Source organism: Lepisma saccharinum, chromosome 6 (genome assembly GCF_977018435.1).
Source record: "Lepisma saccharinum chromosome 6, izLepSacc3.1, whole genome shotgun sequence".
NCBI lineage: Eukaryota > Metazoa > Arthropoda > Insecta > Zygentoma > Lepismatidae > Lepisma > Lepisma saccharinum.
The window spans coordinates 79043766-79056310 of record NC_139234.1 but is presented as its reverse complement, the minus strand read 5'-3'; the positions used below and the strand labels follow the sequence as shown (position 1 = coordinate 79056310).

The 12545-nt window shown below is 40.9% G+C and overlaps 1 protein-coding gene across 3 annotated transcripts in view; it reads right to left on the bottom strand.

Annotated features, from left to right (window-relative positions):
- Ypel (Yippee-like) overlaps positions 1–12545 on the bottom strand; it is a 244162-nt gene that overhangs the window by 79083 nt on the left and 152534 nt on the right. For all 3 annotated transcript variants that reach the window (XM_083124194.1, XM_083124196.1, XM_083124195.1), the window contains one exon: positions 2369–2614. In XM_083124194.1, coding sequence (XP_082980320.1) covers positions 2369–2470 — 102 coding nt within the window. In that variant the 5' untranslated portion in view covers positions 2471–2614. The remainder of the gene's footprint in view (positions 1–2368; positions 2615–12545) is intronic.

Below are 12545 nucleotides of genomic sequence, written 5' to 3'. Positions count from 1 at the left end.
CAACCAAGGCCGTTCTCATTCTTATAGTACAGCTTCTGAACTATCAGATGGCGCTGCGATCTCAAAATGGGCGAAAAATCGACATTCATCGTTTTTCCCCCCGGGTCTTCATATGTGATCCATACTTTAATAAATAATAATAATATGTTAATAAGAATAATTTTGTAATTAGGCCTAACCCGATTTTTCAGCAGGGACGATGTCCCGCTTTTGGGTCAAAATATTATGGTCACCCTACGAAAGAGAAAAAAACTCACGAGGAAGAAAAGCGAGAAGGAAAACAAGGGGGTGGGGTGGATATAGAGAGCGACAACGATAAATAAGACATTGCTGTAACATCATACATTATTGCATTCGTAGATCTAGAGAAAATGTATGAACAATTTACCGAAATGTTGAGTAGAATAAATACATTTTAGCCAGTACAGAAACGAAAGTTATTATTTATTTGTGAAATGACTCGGATATCTGTAGAGATTCGAGTTAAAATGGAGAAATAATGAAGTATGGGGGAAATGTGGGATTAGGGAAGAAAAAAGAAAAAGACAGGAGAGGTGAGGAGAGAGTCCTAAATGGAAAACTAATCGACATACAGAAATATATATATATATATATAGATGTACGTATGTGTATGAGAGAGAGAGAGAGAGAGAAAGAGAGATGTGCAGTTATCGTGACGTCAAACGTCAGCGAATCCTCTTTTTCTGTGAAGAATAGACCTGATTTTTCCTGACCTCATCTTCCGCCGTTGCAGCCCAAGGCAGTCTCTCCACGTAACGGTTCGTAAAGGCATGGTTGCGCAATTGACGCGACCCGCTGCTAGCGGTGTCCCCCATTCTTGTTGCTCAATGCCCTCCGAGTTGCTAATCTTAGAATTACTTCGCAAAAGAAGCGAAAACCTCGAAACTTTCCGAAATCCGTAGCATCTCGCCTTATCGAAGAACGTACCAACTACGAAATGTCTAATGATTTGTCATTTGTCCATATTCCGCACCGAAAATATTTCCGGAAAAGGCTCATGTTTCATAAACATTACACAGCTCAGCTCCCTGTCTAGCTGTTTCCAATTAAGTACCTCTGCCTACTCCATCCACTGTAAGAACAAAGTTAATGTAAACAAAACCGCGTGCCTTCTGGGAAATAGTTATTTTCCTATGTGTTAGTTTGCCAGGGAATATATTGGTCGTAGCTGTACAACTCATGATATATGGTTCCACAACTTCAATACAGCAACCACTCTGAGTGGTTATTCGAACAACCAACAACCAATGGGACTTCTCAGAAGCCGCATGTATTTGTTTACACTGACTTCATTCCTAAAACGGGTAGACAATAATGAAGTGATTATACATATTCTCCCCGACAGGTATGACGCCTCCGTCTTCCCTATCCCAACACTAACTAGCCATGAATCTGATGGTTCAGTTGCGCTCTTTCGCTAACCTAAGGGACGAGAAGAGAGTAGTGCATCCGTAGACATCATCATCCTCCTTATTCCCAAAGCGCAACCTAGGAAAGGTATTGCGAAATGTTGACCTAACACAGGAGAGAAGAGGTTACGATGTGGCAAGACACTCAAGTGTCTGTAGGAAAGGAGATGGGGTAGAGATGTCTCATCATGGCAAGAACTGCACAGAATTTCACACCGAAAGCAGCACGAGCCCCGTCAGTCAATAAGAAAGCATTCACCACGCATGGGAGAACAGCAGGCATAGGATACACGATGCACGCCATTGAGAAAACGGCCCAGTCCAAAAGACACGTGCAGCTTGTCGTTTCGCTTCGGTTCGAAAAGTTCCATTATTTCTGAAGGTTGGTTTCCAAGAGGCAGGTGTCGCTTGACGTTTGCCGACTGTCGCTTCTCTCTACAGGGTGATTCACTTCAAATTCATCCCGGAAATAACTAAAAAATGAAGCAAGATATTACATACTTTTTTAAAATTTTGCGTCGCTTTTCTTCAACTTCTGGCTAATCGCGACCATGAAAATGAATCATTAGTATATTAAATTGGTGAAGAGACAAAATAACACCCGTGCTCACACCGGAAATTGAACACTCGAAAGCGAGGCAAAGTTGTGTGTCTACTACTCAACGAGGTCGGCCACCAAAACAGGTGACAAAACAAATTCCTTGACTTTTCCAACAATCCCAGATCATTCTGGAGTGCTCTAACACGCCAATAACTAAGTTGAACTTGTTCAACTACACTTTTTATTCAACACTGCCCAGTTTCGGACCAAAATAGGAAGATAATTTTCTCAATCCACGTCACGATTCGTACATCCTGAAGTTTCGACAACCCGTTAAACTCTTTTGCAATACCAGGTAGCGAACCAACAGGGGCCAAGAAGTACAAATGGTACTCACCTTGGATATGAGCTCGTCGTGATTTGCGAGGTGGGCCCTACAATGGATGCAGGAGTAAGTTCGGTGGCAATTTGGTAAATAGGCCTGGAAGGTCTTCACCATCGTGGTGCGAGCTGATTGGACGGTCAGCAAGCCGTGGGGACCCTCCGCTACGACGCCAGGGTCACTGACTCCTCGGCCTCCGCGCCTTTCGACACCCGCACTCTCTCCGGGGAATCCAGCGTGGCAAATTTACTTGTAGGTCACCTGCAGAGAGAAAACAGAGCATCCATTAGTACATTACTTACATTGAAGAACAAACTAAATTATTTCATTCAGTGTAACTCCTATACATATACAGTAAGCTACATTTGTTAACAAAAGTGAAGTTTCTTTACTACCCGTGTCCATATTGTTCTGCAGGAATGTACAGTCATGGAAAAACGTTCTTCCCCCATAAAGACTTAATACCAGTAGGATTACAGGGGAAGTATTTCTTTCCACGACTGTACGTATGCGCAGTGACAATTCGTGGACCGGGGTGTTTGGTGGAACGTGATGTGAATGGTGCGCAAAGCAATGCCCTGTATACGAGAAGCATTCTACACTGCGTCACGTGACAGGTGCGTTGTGGCGTCCGCCGTCGCAGAAGGGAAAAGCTCTTGGGTGGGAGGAGACTTCTGTATAACGTCGGTATGGAAAATTACAATCATGGAGCAAATTGTTGACATGTTCAAAATTGTCACAGCTATATTGTTTTCCTATTTCTATTTCGATACCATGCAACTTGGTGTTAATCACGATGGTGAAAATGGATTCTGAACTGAATAAATTGTAATGGGGCAAACAAAATGATACATTAGTGCGTTTCAATGGCCGCTCCGCCATGTGGTCGGCGATACACGAATAACAAACTGCTATACCAAAGTTCTTATTCTAGTTTTGTAGAACTCCCGCTTCTCCACAAAATTATTTAACCTCCCATATATTATTCCTACTTGCACATAAACTGCAACAATCGCAAATAGCATATCTTCTGTGTGTGTGCGCGTGCGCATCGAGAGCATTTTGTGATAATCCCTTCTCCTCCATTTCTGTTCATTCACACACAATTTTCGTGGTAACGACCCGAGAAATCAGCTGAGTAGGTCGACAGTTAGTTAACATAATTATTGCATTGAAGCACGGGATGAACCACGCGTCCTTGCTCAGATTGACAGCTCACCGCTTACGTAACCTCTACATAAAACAGCTGAAGTCTGCTTCCCACGATATAAGAGATTACTCCTGCCGGCATCATGTCACGACGTTAGCGTGCCGCCGCAAAGCTTATCAAGGTAAATAATATTGTTAAGTGGTTCGCAAGACTTTAGTATTACAAGCAAATTCGCGACTTGCTACGTGATATCATGTTATTTGGAAAAGTAGGGGACCAGGAGTTCGGACGTGAAAAAGTGTCCCGTTTTTGTCCTGATGTCTAAACTGCAGTATCGGTCTCGGATGGATAGTCTCCATCTCGTCTCGAGAGTTCGAGGGGGGAAAAAAATCGCGAAAAGTAGGGATGACTCGATGGCCAAAGTAAAACTTTGTTAACAAGCCCCCTTTATTCTCAGGTAGGCTAATCGGGACAGGACCTACACTTCAAAGTGAGATCTGATTCACTGTGCAATGTGCCTCCGCCGGATCGAGCCCGGAAAATCCTGATTACAAGTCGACTACACCATGCTAGAGAAACTAGTTGAAGAGATCTGCTTGCGAGCTTCTACGTTGTTTTTCGCCAAGTTTATATACGAATTTGCAAGTTTTAGGAAACATATTTACTGCAAAGGCAAGCAACCTAACCATACTAACTGAGCGTTGCAAGTATTAGATAGGCCTACATTCTGACTTGGGCGCTGCGGAAAAAATCTTGAAACACTAAGAGCACCGTGAAACGAAAAAGTTTGGGAACCCATGGGCTAAACTAAATTAGTATTTTAAATTACATATTTACTTTTCTAGAATGAAGGATGTGTAATTTGTTTAAGCAAGCGTAAAAGAGTGTTTCTTAAAGTACTCGATGTTAGTGATTGTAGACTTAGTACAAGTGCACACCCCTACAAGTAATTCTGTCGGCGCCCATGCTGTGTAATATCCTTCAAGGTGGGTCCCGGACTGAAAAAGGTTGAGAATCACTGATCTAGGATGTTGCCTCGCTGGGGAAAACAGGCGACGTAATTGGTCACTTGCGGGTTGTCTTTACGGCGCGACACGGCAGGCGCTGGGAACAGCCACTCAAGACGAGAATGGATTTGAAATCTACCCGCGCTCTCATGCTATTGGAGGCCGGGAATAAAGCCGACAGCACTTCACAATAAACGAAATACAGTAGAGCGTCGATTATCCGAACGTCGGTCAACCGAACGACCGCTTAACCGAACTGTGTACTCGCTCACTTTCAGATATCTGTAATGAAAAAAGTACGTGACTTAGCTGCTCGTAAGCGTGTAGGCTTGCTTAGACAGACCAAAATAAAGGATTTTTTTAAACGTTAATTTTGTGTACTGTGTGTATTGTTCATGCAAAATGCGTATGTAATATGTACATATTTTTGTTTAATAAACTGTACCACATACTATATATTCCTACTAAAGTTGCCTTTGTACGTTACTTTGTAATACATACTTAAAGAGATGCCTGTTTTTATGAATAAATTTACTGTACAGTACTTCTTTTTGGCAAATAAACATGTACAGTTCGATTATCCGAACAAACCAGTTTTCCGAACACCCATGTCCCCCAATTACTTCGGATAATCGACGCTCTACTGTATATATCATCAGGTGGATACCTACTGAAGTAAATTTCGTCTAGAACATGGCAGTCTTGGACACTTAGCCTCGGTCTTGCGTGATTTCACAGGACGTGTGTCTCGTTCTCGTCTCGAAAATCGAGACAAGAGGGAAACTTGTGTCGTCTTGGTACCACCCCTACATGTCTCGCTCCTTCACTACAAGCTGAAGATAACAGCGGTGCACTCAGCGATGCCAAGTAGCGGGAAATTTCCTTCAGTGTGGGTATTTTGAACAAATATAAAAGAGAAAGGGGTTAAAGGACCTTGAAAAGCTATTTTTGCCTTTTTCTCGTCGCAGACATCGTATAAAAATACTTCCGGTAGATGGAAGATGTGCTTGTAATATTCAGAATATGCATTGAGTGGCTAGAATTTGCCGACATTTTTGGCTTTTGGAGAAGGATTCTTTTACGAAAACAGGTTGTCGTTTCTGTTTTTACTAAAGAAGTAGATCCTTTCTTGATTTCTATCTGGCAACACTGACACCTGCAGTCGAGAAACAACAACACACGCCTAAATGGTAAATCTACAAAAGAGACTTGGGTACTACAAAATTTCTTAAGAGATCGAGTGGCCTGTCCGTTATTCAAAATAAACTTCGAACCAAGGCCTGCGCAATGCCATCCTTCTCAATTCCCACGTTTATTTCTGGAAAAGCAGCCTTGAGTTAAATCACACGTTGTCACGAGAAAGAAAGGGGGGAATGGGGGAGGGGCAAATGGTTTTCAACAAAACCTAACGCAAACAGTTAATAGGCATGCAAGATATGTTAGTTTCGCAAAATACACACCGAACTCAATATGCATGTTTGGTTGATTTGTTCTTTAGCGTCGCTTTTCTGCTACTTTTGGCTGATCGTGACGTTGAGGCTGTGTGATGACTGACTGGCTGATTTGGTTTAATTTACATTGCTTTTCTGCCCAAGTAATGAAAATACAATTAAACTGACAAAGTACTGGAAATGCAATAAAAAAACCCACAAAGTCCTGAAATCTCTCTCTATATATACGATGTATGTGTGTATAGGATGAATGTGTGTATATATGTGTGTTTGTTCCGGCATAACTCTCGAATGTCTGGAGCAATTTCAACCAACAATTTCAACCAAACTTGGTACACGTATCACTTGCAATCTCGATAGAAATACTGTGGGGGTAAGACACCCCTGGCACCCCTATGGGTGAGGTGGGAAGGGGTGACATGTAAAAACGACCGACATTAAATTCCGCACAAACGGACATCCGTGACTCTATGTCATCCCGCACAACGATAGTGTTTCTCGGGTTGTCTAACATTCAGGCTGATATGAGTTTGTGTTGCGAAAATGACCGACATTAGTGTGGAATCCATAGTTTTCGGGGCCGCTAAGATGAATAGTGATACTCCCAATGCCGTTCAACTCTTCAATTTACACTGTAGTTAGAATTCATTATTTTCCTGTCTAATAGAAGATTAGGATAAATAAATACCCGGGCAATGCCGGGCAATCGGCTAGTTACAAATAAAACCTATTAAAAGTTTTGAAAAAGCAAATAGAAGCATGACAAAGTACTGAAAATTTATCAAAAACCACATAAGGTACTTCAAATGCAATAAAAACATACAAGGTACTTCAAATGCAATAAAAAACATACAAGGTACTGCAAATGCAACAAAAACCATACAAGGTACTGCAAATGCAACAAAAGCCATACAAGGTACTGCAATGCAACATAAACCATACAAGGTACTGCAAATGCAACATAAACCATACAAGATACTGCAAATGCAACATAAACCATACAAGATACTGCAAATGCAACATAAACCATACAAGATACTGCAAATGCAACATAAACCATACAAGGTACTGCAAATGCAACATAAACCATACAAGGTACTTCAAATGCAACAAAAACCATACAAGGTACTGCAAATGCAACAAAAGCCATACAAGGTACTGCAAATGCAACATAAACCATACAAGGTACTGCAAATGCAACAAAAGCCATACAAGGTACTGCAAATGCAACATAAACCATACAAGATACTGCAAATGCAACATAAACCATACAAGATACTGCAAATGCAACATAAACCATACAAGATACTGCAAATGCAACATAAACCATACAAGATACTGCAAATGCAACATAAACCATACAAGATACTGCAAATGCAACAAACACATACAAGGTACTGCAAATGCAATAAAAACATGAAAAAGTACTGAAAAAAAAGCAATATGGCCACTACCCGAAAAGGTAAAAAAGAAAAAAAGCAGAATCAAAACAATGTTTCCTGGTTCTAACTGAAGGGAAAGGGACTTCTATTATATTTATCATAGTCTTCAAAGACTAAAATAACATATTTATTTTCATTACATTCCGATCCCTACTGATTACACTCAAGTGAATATTAATTGAAATTATAATTATGGATATTCCAGCACTTAGGACTACTTGCAATTCAGTACGGGGCAACTAAAAGCCCGAGGGGCCAGTCGTTAGAGTCCGGCGGGTCTGCAAGGACGTAGTTTCCGCTGTATAAAGAATGTGAGATTGTCCTAAGAAACGATTGAGCATGTTGCACATGCTAACCAGAGTGTGGTGCTTCCCGCAGAGCAATAACATTCGTTTGCGGTGCACGGCTGTGATGGACCAGTGCCCACATATAAACGTCCTACTCGACTGCGAAGCCAAATAACGGTGTGCCCTCAGAAGGCCATAATCGTCCAACGGTGGCAAAAGAAGGTGCGGACCTTTACGTAGTGCTAGCCGGGAGATCGGCGAAATGAGAATATATACAAAACGCAGAACAATACACGTATTCTGTGGTTTAGGGACGATAGCAAGACACGATTCCGTAGACTCGGTCTCAAATTATATATGGCTGTCTCGTTCTCGAAATACATATGTAGTGTACGACGGAGTATTTATTTAACTCGCCTCGATGAGTTCCGGGTTCTATACCCGGTGGAGGTACAGTCAACGGCAATAAATATGGGACACCTAGATTCTGAAATACTTGTTTCTCTGCAATGTTTTGTGTGTGTTGCCTAATTTTACGGCGACGAGTTAACCTCAGTAGTAAATTTTCATTCACATAAGTGAAATATTCTTAAATATACTCTAAACGTTCTTTTTTTTCAAATCAGAAATTTAAAGTACGAATCTTCAAATATAACCTATAATATTTTAATGGGTTTTTCTTATGGCTGAGCTGAAGTATCGGTAGGAATTCATCTACCGATACCAACCCATATTTTTCCGGCATTTTGGTCTTTCACGAGGTCCGCAAAAATGCCGTGCCACATTTTAATGGAGTCTAATTATCCTGGAAATTATGCAAAATTCGAACTTCCTTTTTATTTTGCACTAATTTTGCTAAAACAAAACCTGTATTTTTTTATTATCATTTTTGAATATTCTAAAGCAAACTTCTTACTAAAGTGATACATATAATTGGAGAAGAATATTTACACATAAATATTGATCAATATTTTGAACAAATTTTAATTATTGCAATTTTCAAGTATCGGTATCGGTGGGAATCGATAAGAGTATCGGCATCGGTATCGGTTTAAAGTGGTATCGGTTCAGCTCTAGTTTTTTTTCCTTTTCTCATTTCAAAATTTGTATGATGTAAATATTACAAACCATGTATGGCATAGGAAGAAAATATCGCAGGACGCACATGAAGTATCAGTGCTTGGTAAAGTAAGGGAGGAAGGGCGAAAAACCACAATTCTGTCTAGGGCACCAAAATATCTAGCTATAGCTACGAGTCTCCGTTCTCGTTCTCGACTTCATTTGAACAGTCTGTCTCGCTACCATTCTGAAATAAGGTCCTGGACTGAACCCGCGTCCTTGCGTCTACGCGTAATCGGAATTCGTTCGTGCCAAGATTCTCGCAACAATTTCCGATTATATTCTCGTTGTTACGACCTTCAGCAGAATTACTGGTGAAAACAAGACCACGGAAAGGGCATTACATCACCACTAAGAGACAGCAAAGCCGTTTTGGGCGTGTTGGATGCTGACTGCCAGTTCCCGCTTAGCATAATGCAAGACGTCGCCTTCACGTGAAATTTCCGTGATGTTCGTGTCCGAACTATACGCTCACTCGACTCAGTATCCGTCGCAGCAAAATCCCACAAACCATTAAACACGTCCATGAGAAAGGCTTTCGAAAGAAAGGTGATGTAAACAGGCATATAGCCTCCTAAGCAGGCTAAAGAGCCACGCAAGACTTTCTGTCACGCGAAACAAATGCTGGGATATTTTCCCCCCTGCAGAAATTTAGGTTACAATGTACCTTGTGCTACACTTCAGAGATTCAGTAATATATATATATACCGTGCGTCCATTTCGATCTGCAGCCGAGAGATCGGGAGAAGCGTGGCGGGCGGCACTGACGGAGATGCCGACATTTGCGGCCTGAAATGCCCGCTTATTTTTATGGACATATGCAGACATTTATATAAATATTGCAAAACGAGCACTAACCTGTGTTATAAGAGTATGGTTTTAATTTTAGTAGCTTAGTGACTGTATGTGCCGATGATTTTGACACGCCCACCTCTTGTGAAACACGGCGTAGAGGTTTGTTTGGAGAACGTTCTAACGCTGCACCAATATCATCGAGTTTTGCTTCGGTTAGAATTCGTCGTTTTTGCTTAGGTGTTTTAAAATTTAACGATACAGTTTCTCGTAATTTAAGGACAAGATATCTAACCGTATCTCTGTGTGGAGTTGAAACGCATGGGAATTTCTGTACAAATTACCTACACACGTCTCTACACGAGTTTGTTTTCACGTAGGTACGTGTCATACATAAAAAATCTTTGTTCTAACGTGAATCTTGCGGCTGGCATTCCAATCGTCTCACTGACACGTCACACATACACACTACAATAACACAAACAAGTAACTGCAAGTAAGCAAGAATAACACTCTTGCGCACAGTACGAAATTAACACGCTCTTGGTTTACATTGCTCGCCACTATATTTACAACTCTGTCTTCATCTAGTCGCGAAGGAACAAAAAACTCGAGCTCGGATATTTCGGATTGCGAGGAAGCTCACGAAAACCATTCACTTTTATCGGTTTCGTCTGCAGTGTAATCCTGATACAGTGTTGCACATTCGAAACCTCCAAACGATTCCCATCGCCACAAAACTCTTTCAAGGATATAAACTTAAGCAGGACGTTACTGATCAAAACCATGATTAAAATGCTTTTTTATCTGTGGCTCTTATCGTTTCTATAGCGTATTTATTTGTGTATATAAGAGCAGAACTTGGATGAATTACAGAAGAACTTTTGCGTGTTATAACACAGGTTAGTGATCGTTTTGCAATATTTATATAAATGTCTGCATATGTCTATAAAAATAAGCGGGCATTACAGGCCGCAAATGTCGGCTTCTCCGTCAGCGCCGCCCGCCACGCTTCTCCCGATCTCTCGGCTGCAGATCGAAATGGACGCACGGTATATATATATATATATATATATATATATATATATATATATATATATATATATATATAAGCGATGCAATCAGCTGTTTACCGTGTAATCCTGCCCCTGTGTTTCCTTAATGTGTGGCGATCTTCAACACATCATCGTCATCTTAATTCAGTGCCAAGTGTCTGTATTAGAGTGCTGCAACGAGAGGGTTTCGCTCGAGCGCCAAATAGTTCGAACGAACGACGCTAGATAGCGTACCGAATTGAGAGCTTCTTCGCTCGAGCGGAATAACTCTAAAACTGGCAAAACGAGCAGTATACGCTCGAAACCCAGAAGTACACGTAGAAGCATACTTTGTCCGTGATGAGCCGGACCTTCCTGTTTCCGTAAGTAGGTGCTGCTGCGTGGTCACAATGGGCGAAACGGCCATTACTTGTTTTTGTGTGAATGAAAGTTTGTACATCGGTGCACAACAGTGGGAATTTTGCTCATTAAGAGAGAATCTTGTTACAATTTAGATACTAGTAAGTATTGTACCTTGAAATTATGATAATGGTTTGTTTGAAGATACGTATGGTTTTATTGTATAAACAATAAGACTCCACGAGTAAAATGCCCTAAGAAGGACCCCTCAATGAATGCCTAAGATTACAATTGTAATTGAAGCAAAGGGTCGTTACTCGTTAGTAAAGTCCATTTACATATTGTTTCAGATGTTCAATGGAAAAGGCAATGTAGGTGGGAGAAGGTGGGATGTCCAAAATGAAAAGGGGGATTGGATATTGATAGTCTATATTATATTACTTTTGTACATCTATATTCTTTATGCAAGCTCAATAAATGTAATTCATTTACTACGTATCATATATTTACATTTCTTTGCGTATTTGGAACTTGTTAAAGGAGGTGTCCGACTTTGGCCACTTTTACTCCGTTGTAACTTTTCGTCTCTTTTTACAGAAATGCTTACTGGCAAAGCATCATGTGCTTTAAGGTGGATTAAGTTACTCACAACGTTAGCAAACATATCAAAGAACCCATTTTGTTAAATTTCTAATAGAAATAATATGCCATAATGACAACAGGGATGAAAAACAAAACGGGGGTCCTACTTTGGACACTTTCCTCTATGGATTGTAAAGTGAAAGACACAGTGAAATTGAAACTGAAGTGAAAATAGTCATTATCTCCATGTTAAAACGTAGTTTAGTCTCTCTCAATAATACACAGTGATATATGAAAATGAAATAGATGATTATGGGCGAAAACGACCAAAGCGGATATTTTACATTACTATTTTATTGTCACATTAAAATGATATTCCATTGTATACGCTCGAGCGTAGCACAGCCGGCCTCCGTGGTGGAGTGATTAGCACAACGCACTACAATGGCAAGGATCCCGGGTTCGAATCCCGGCCTAGGGATGGGTGTTATTCCTCAATTTGATCATATCATTACTCATCCAAGTCGTCGCCATTAGTAAACAGTGGCAGAAAAGCGACGCTACACAACAAAAAAAAATTTAAAAAAATCGAGCACGTTCGAGGGATACTCGAACGAGTCGAGCCAGCGAAAGTGGTTCCATTCAGTACTCTAAAATCTAGTCTGTATCATCATGAAGCAGAAAACCGTACACAGCGAAAGAAGAGATGCAATATTTAACGCCGTTTAAGTTTTTGACAACAAAGGAAAGGAGGGAAATTATGCATATGGCAACACAGGGCACTCGAGCACAAAAACGCCAGGAGAAAACAAATGACTATCTTACTTCGTTCGCGGGTTTGCCGCGGTTCTTCTCATCTTGGTTCACCTATACTACTTAAGGTAAGCCTCTGTAGAGCCCAAGACTCGGAGCACGTTAATTTTTAGTGTCGGTCACCGAAGGCTTAGGGATTCTCACTTATAAAACAA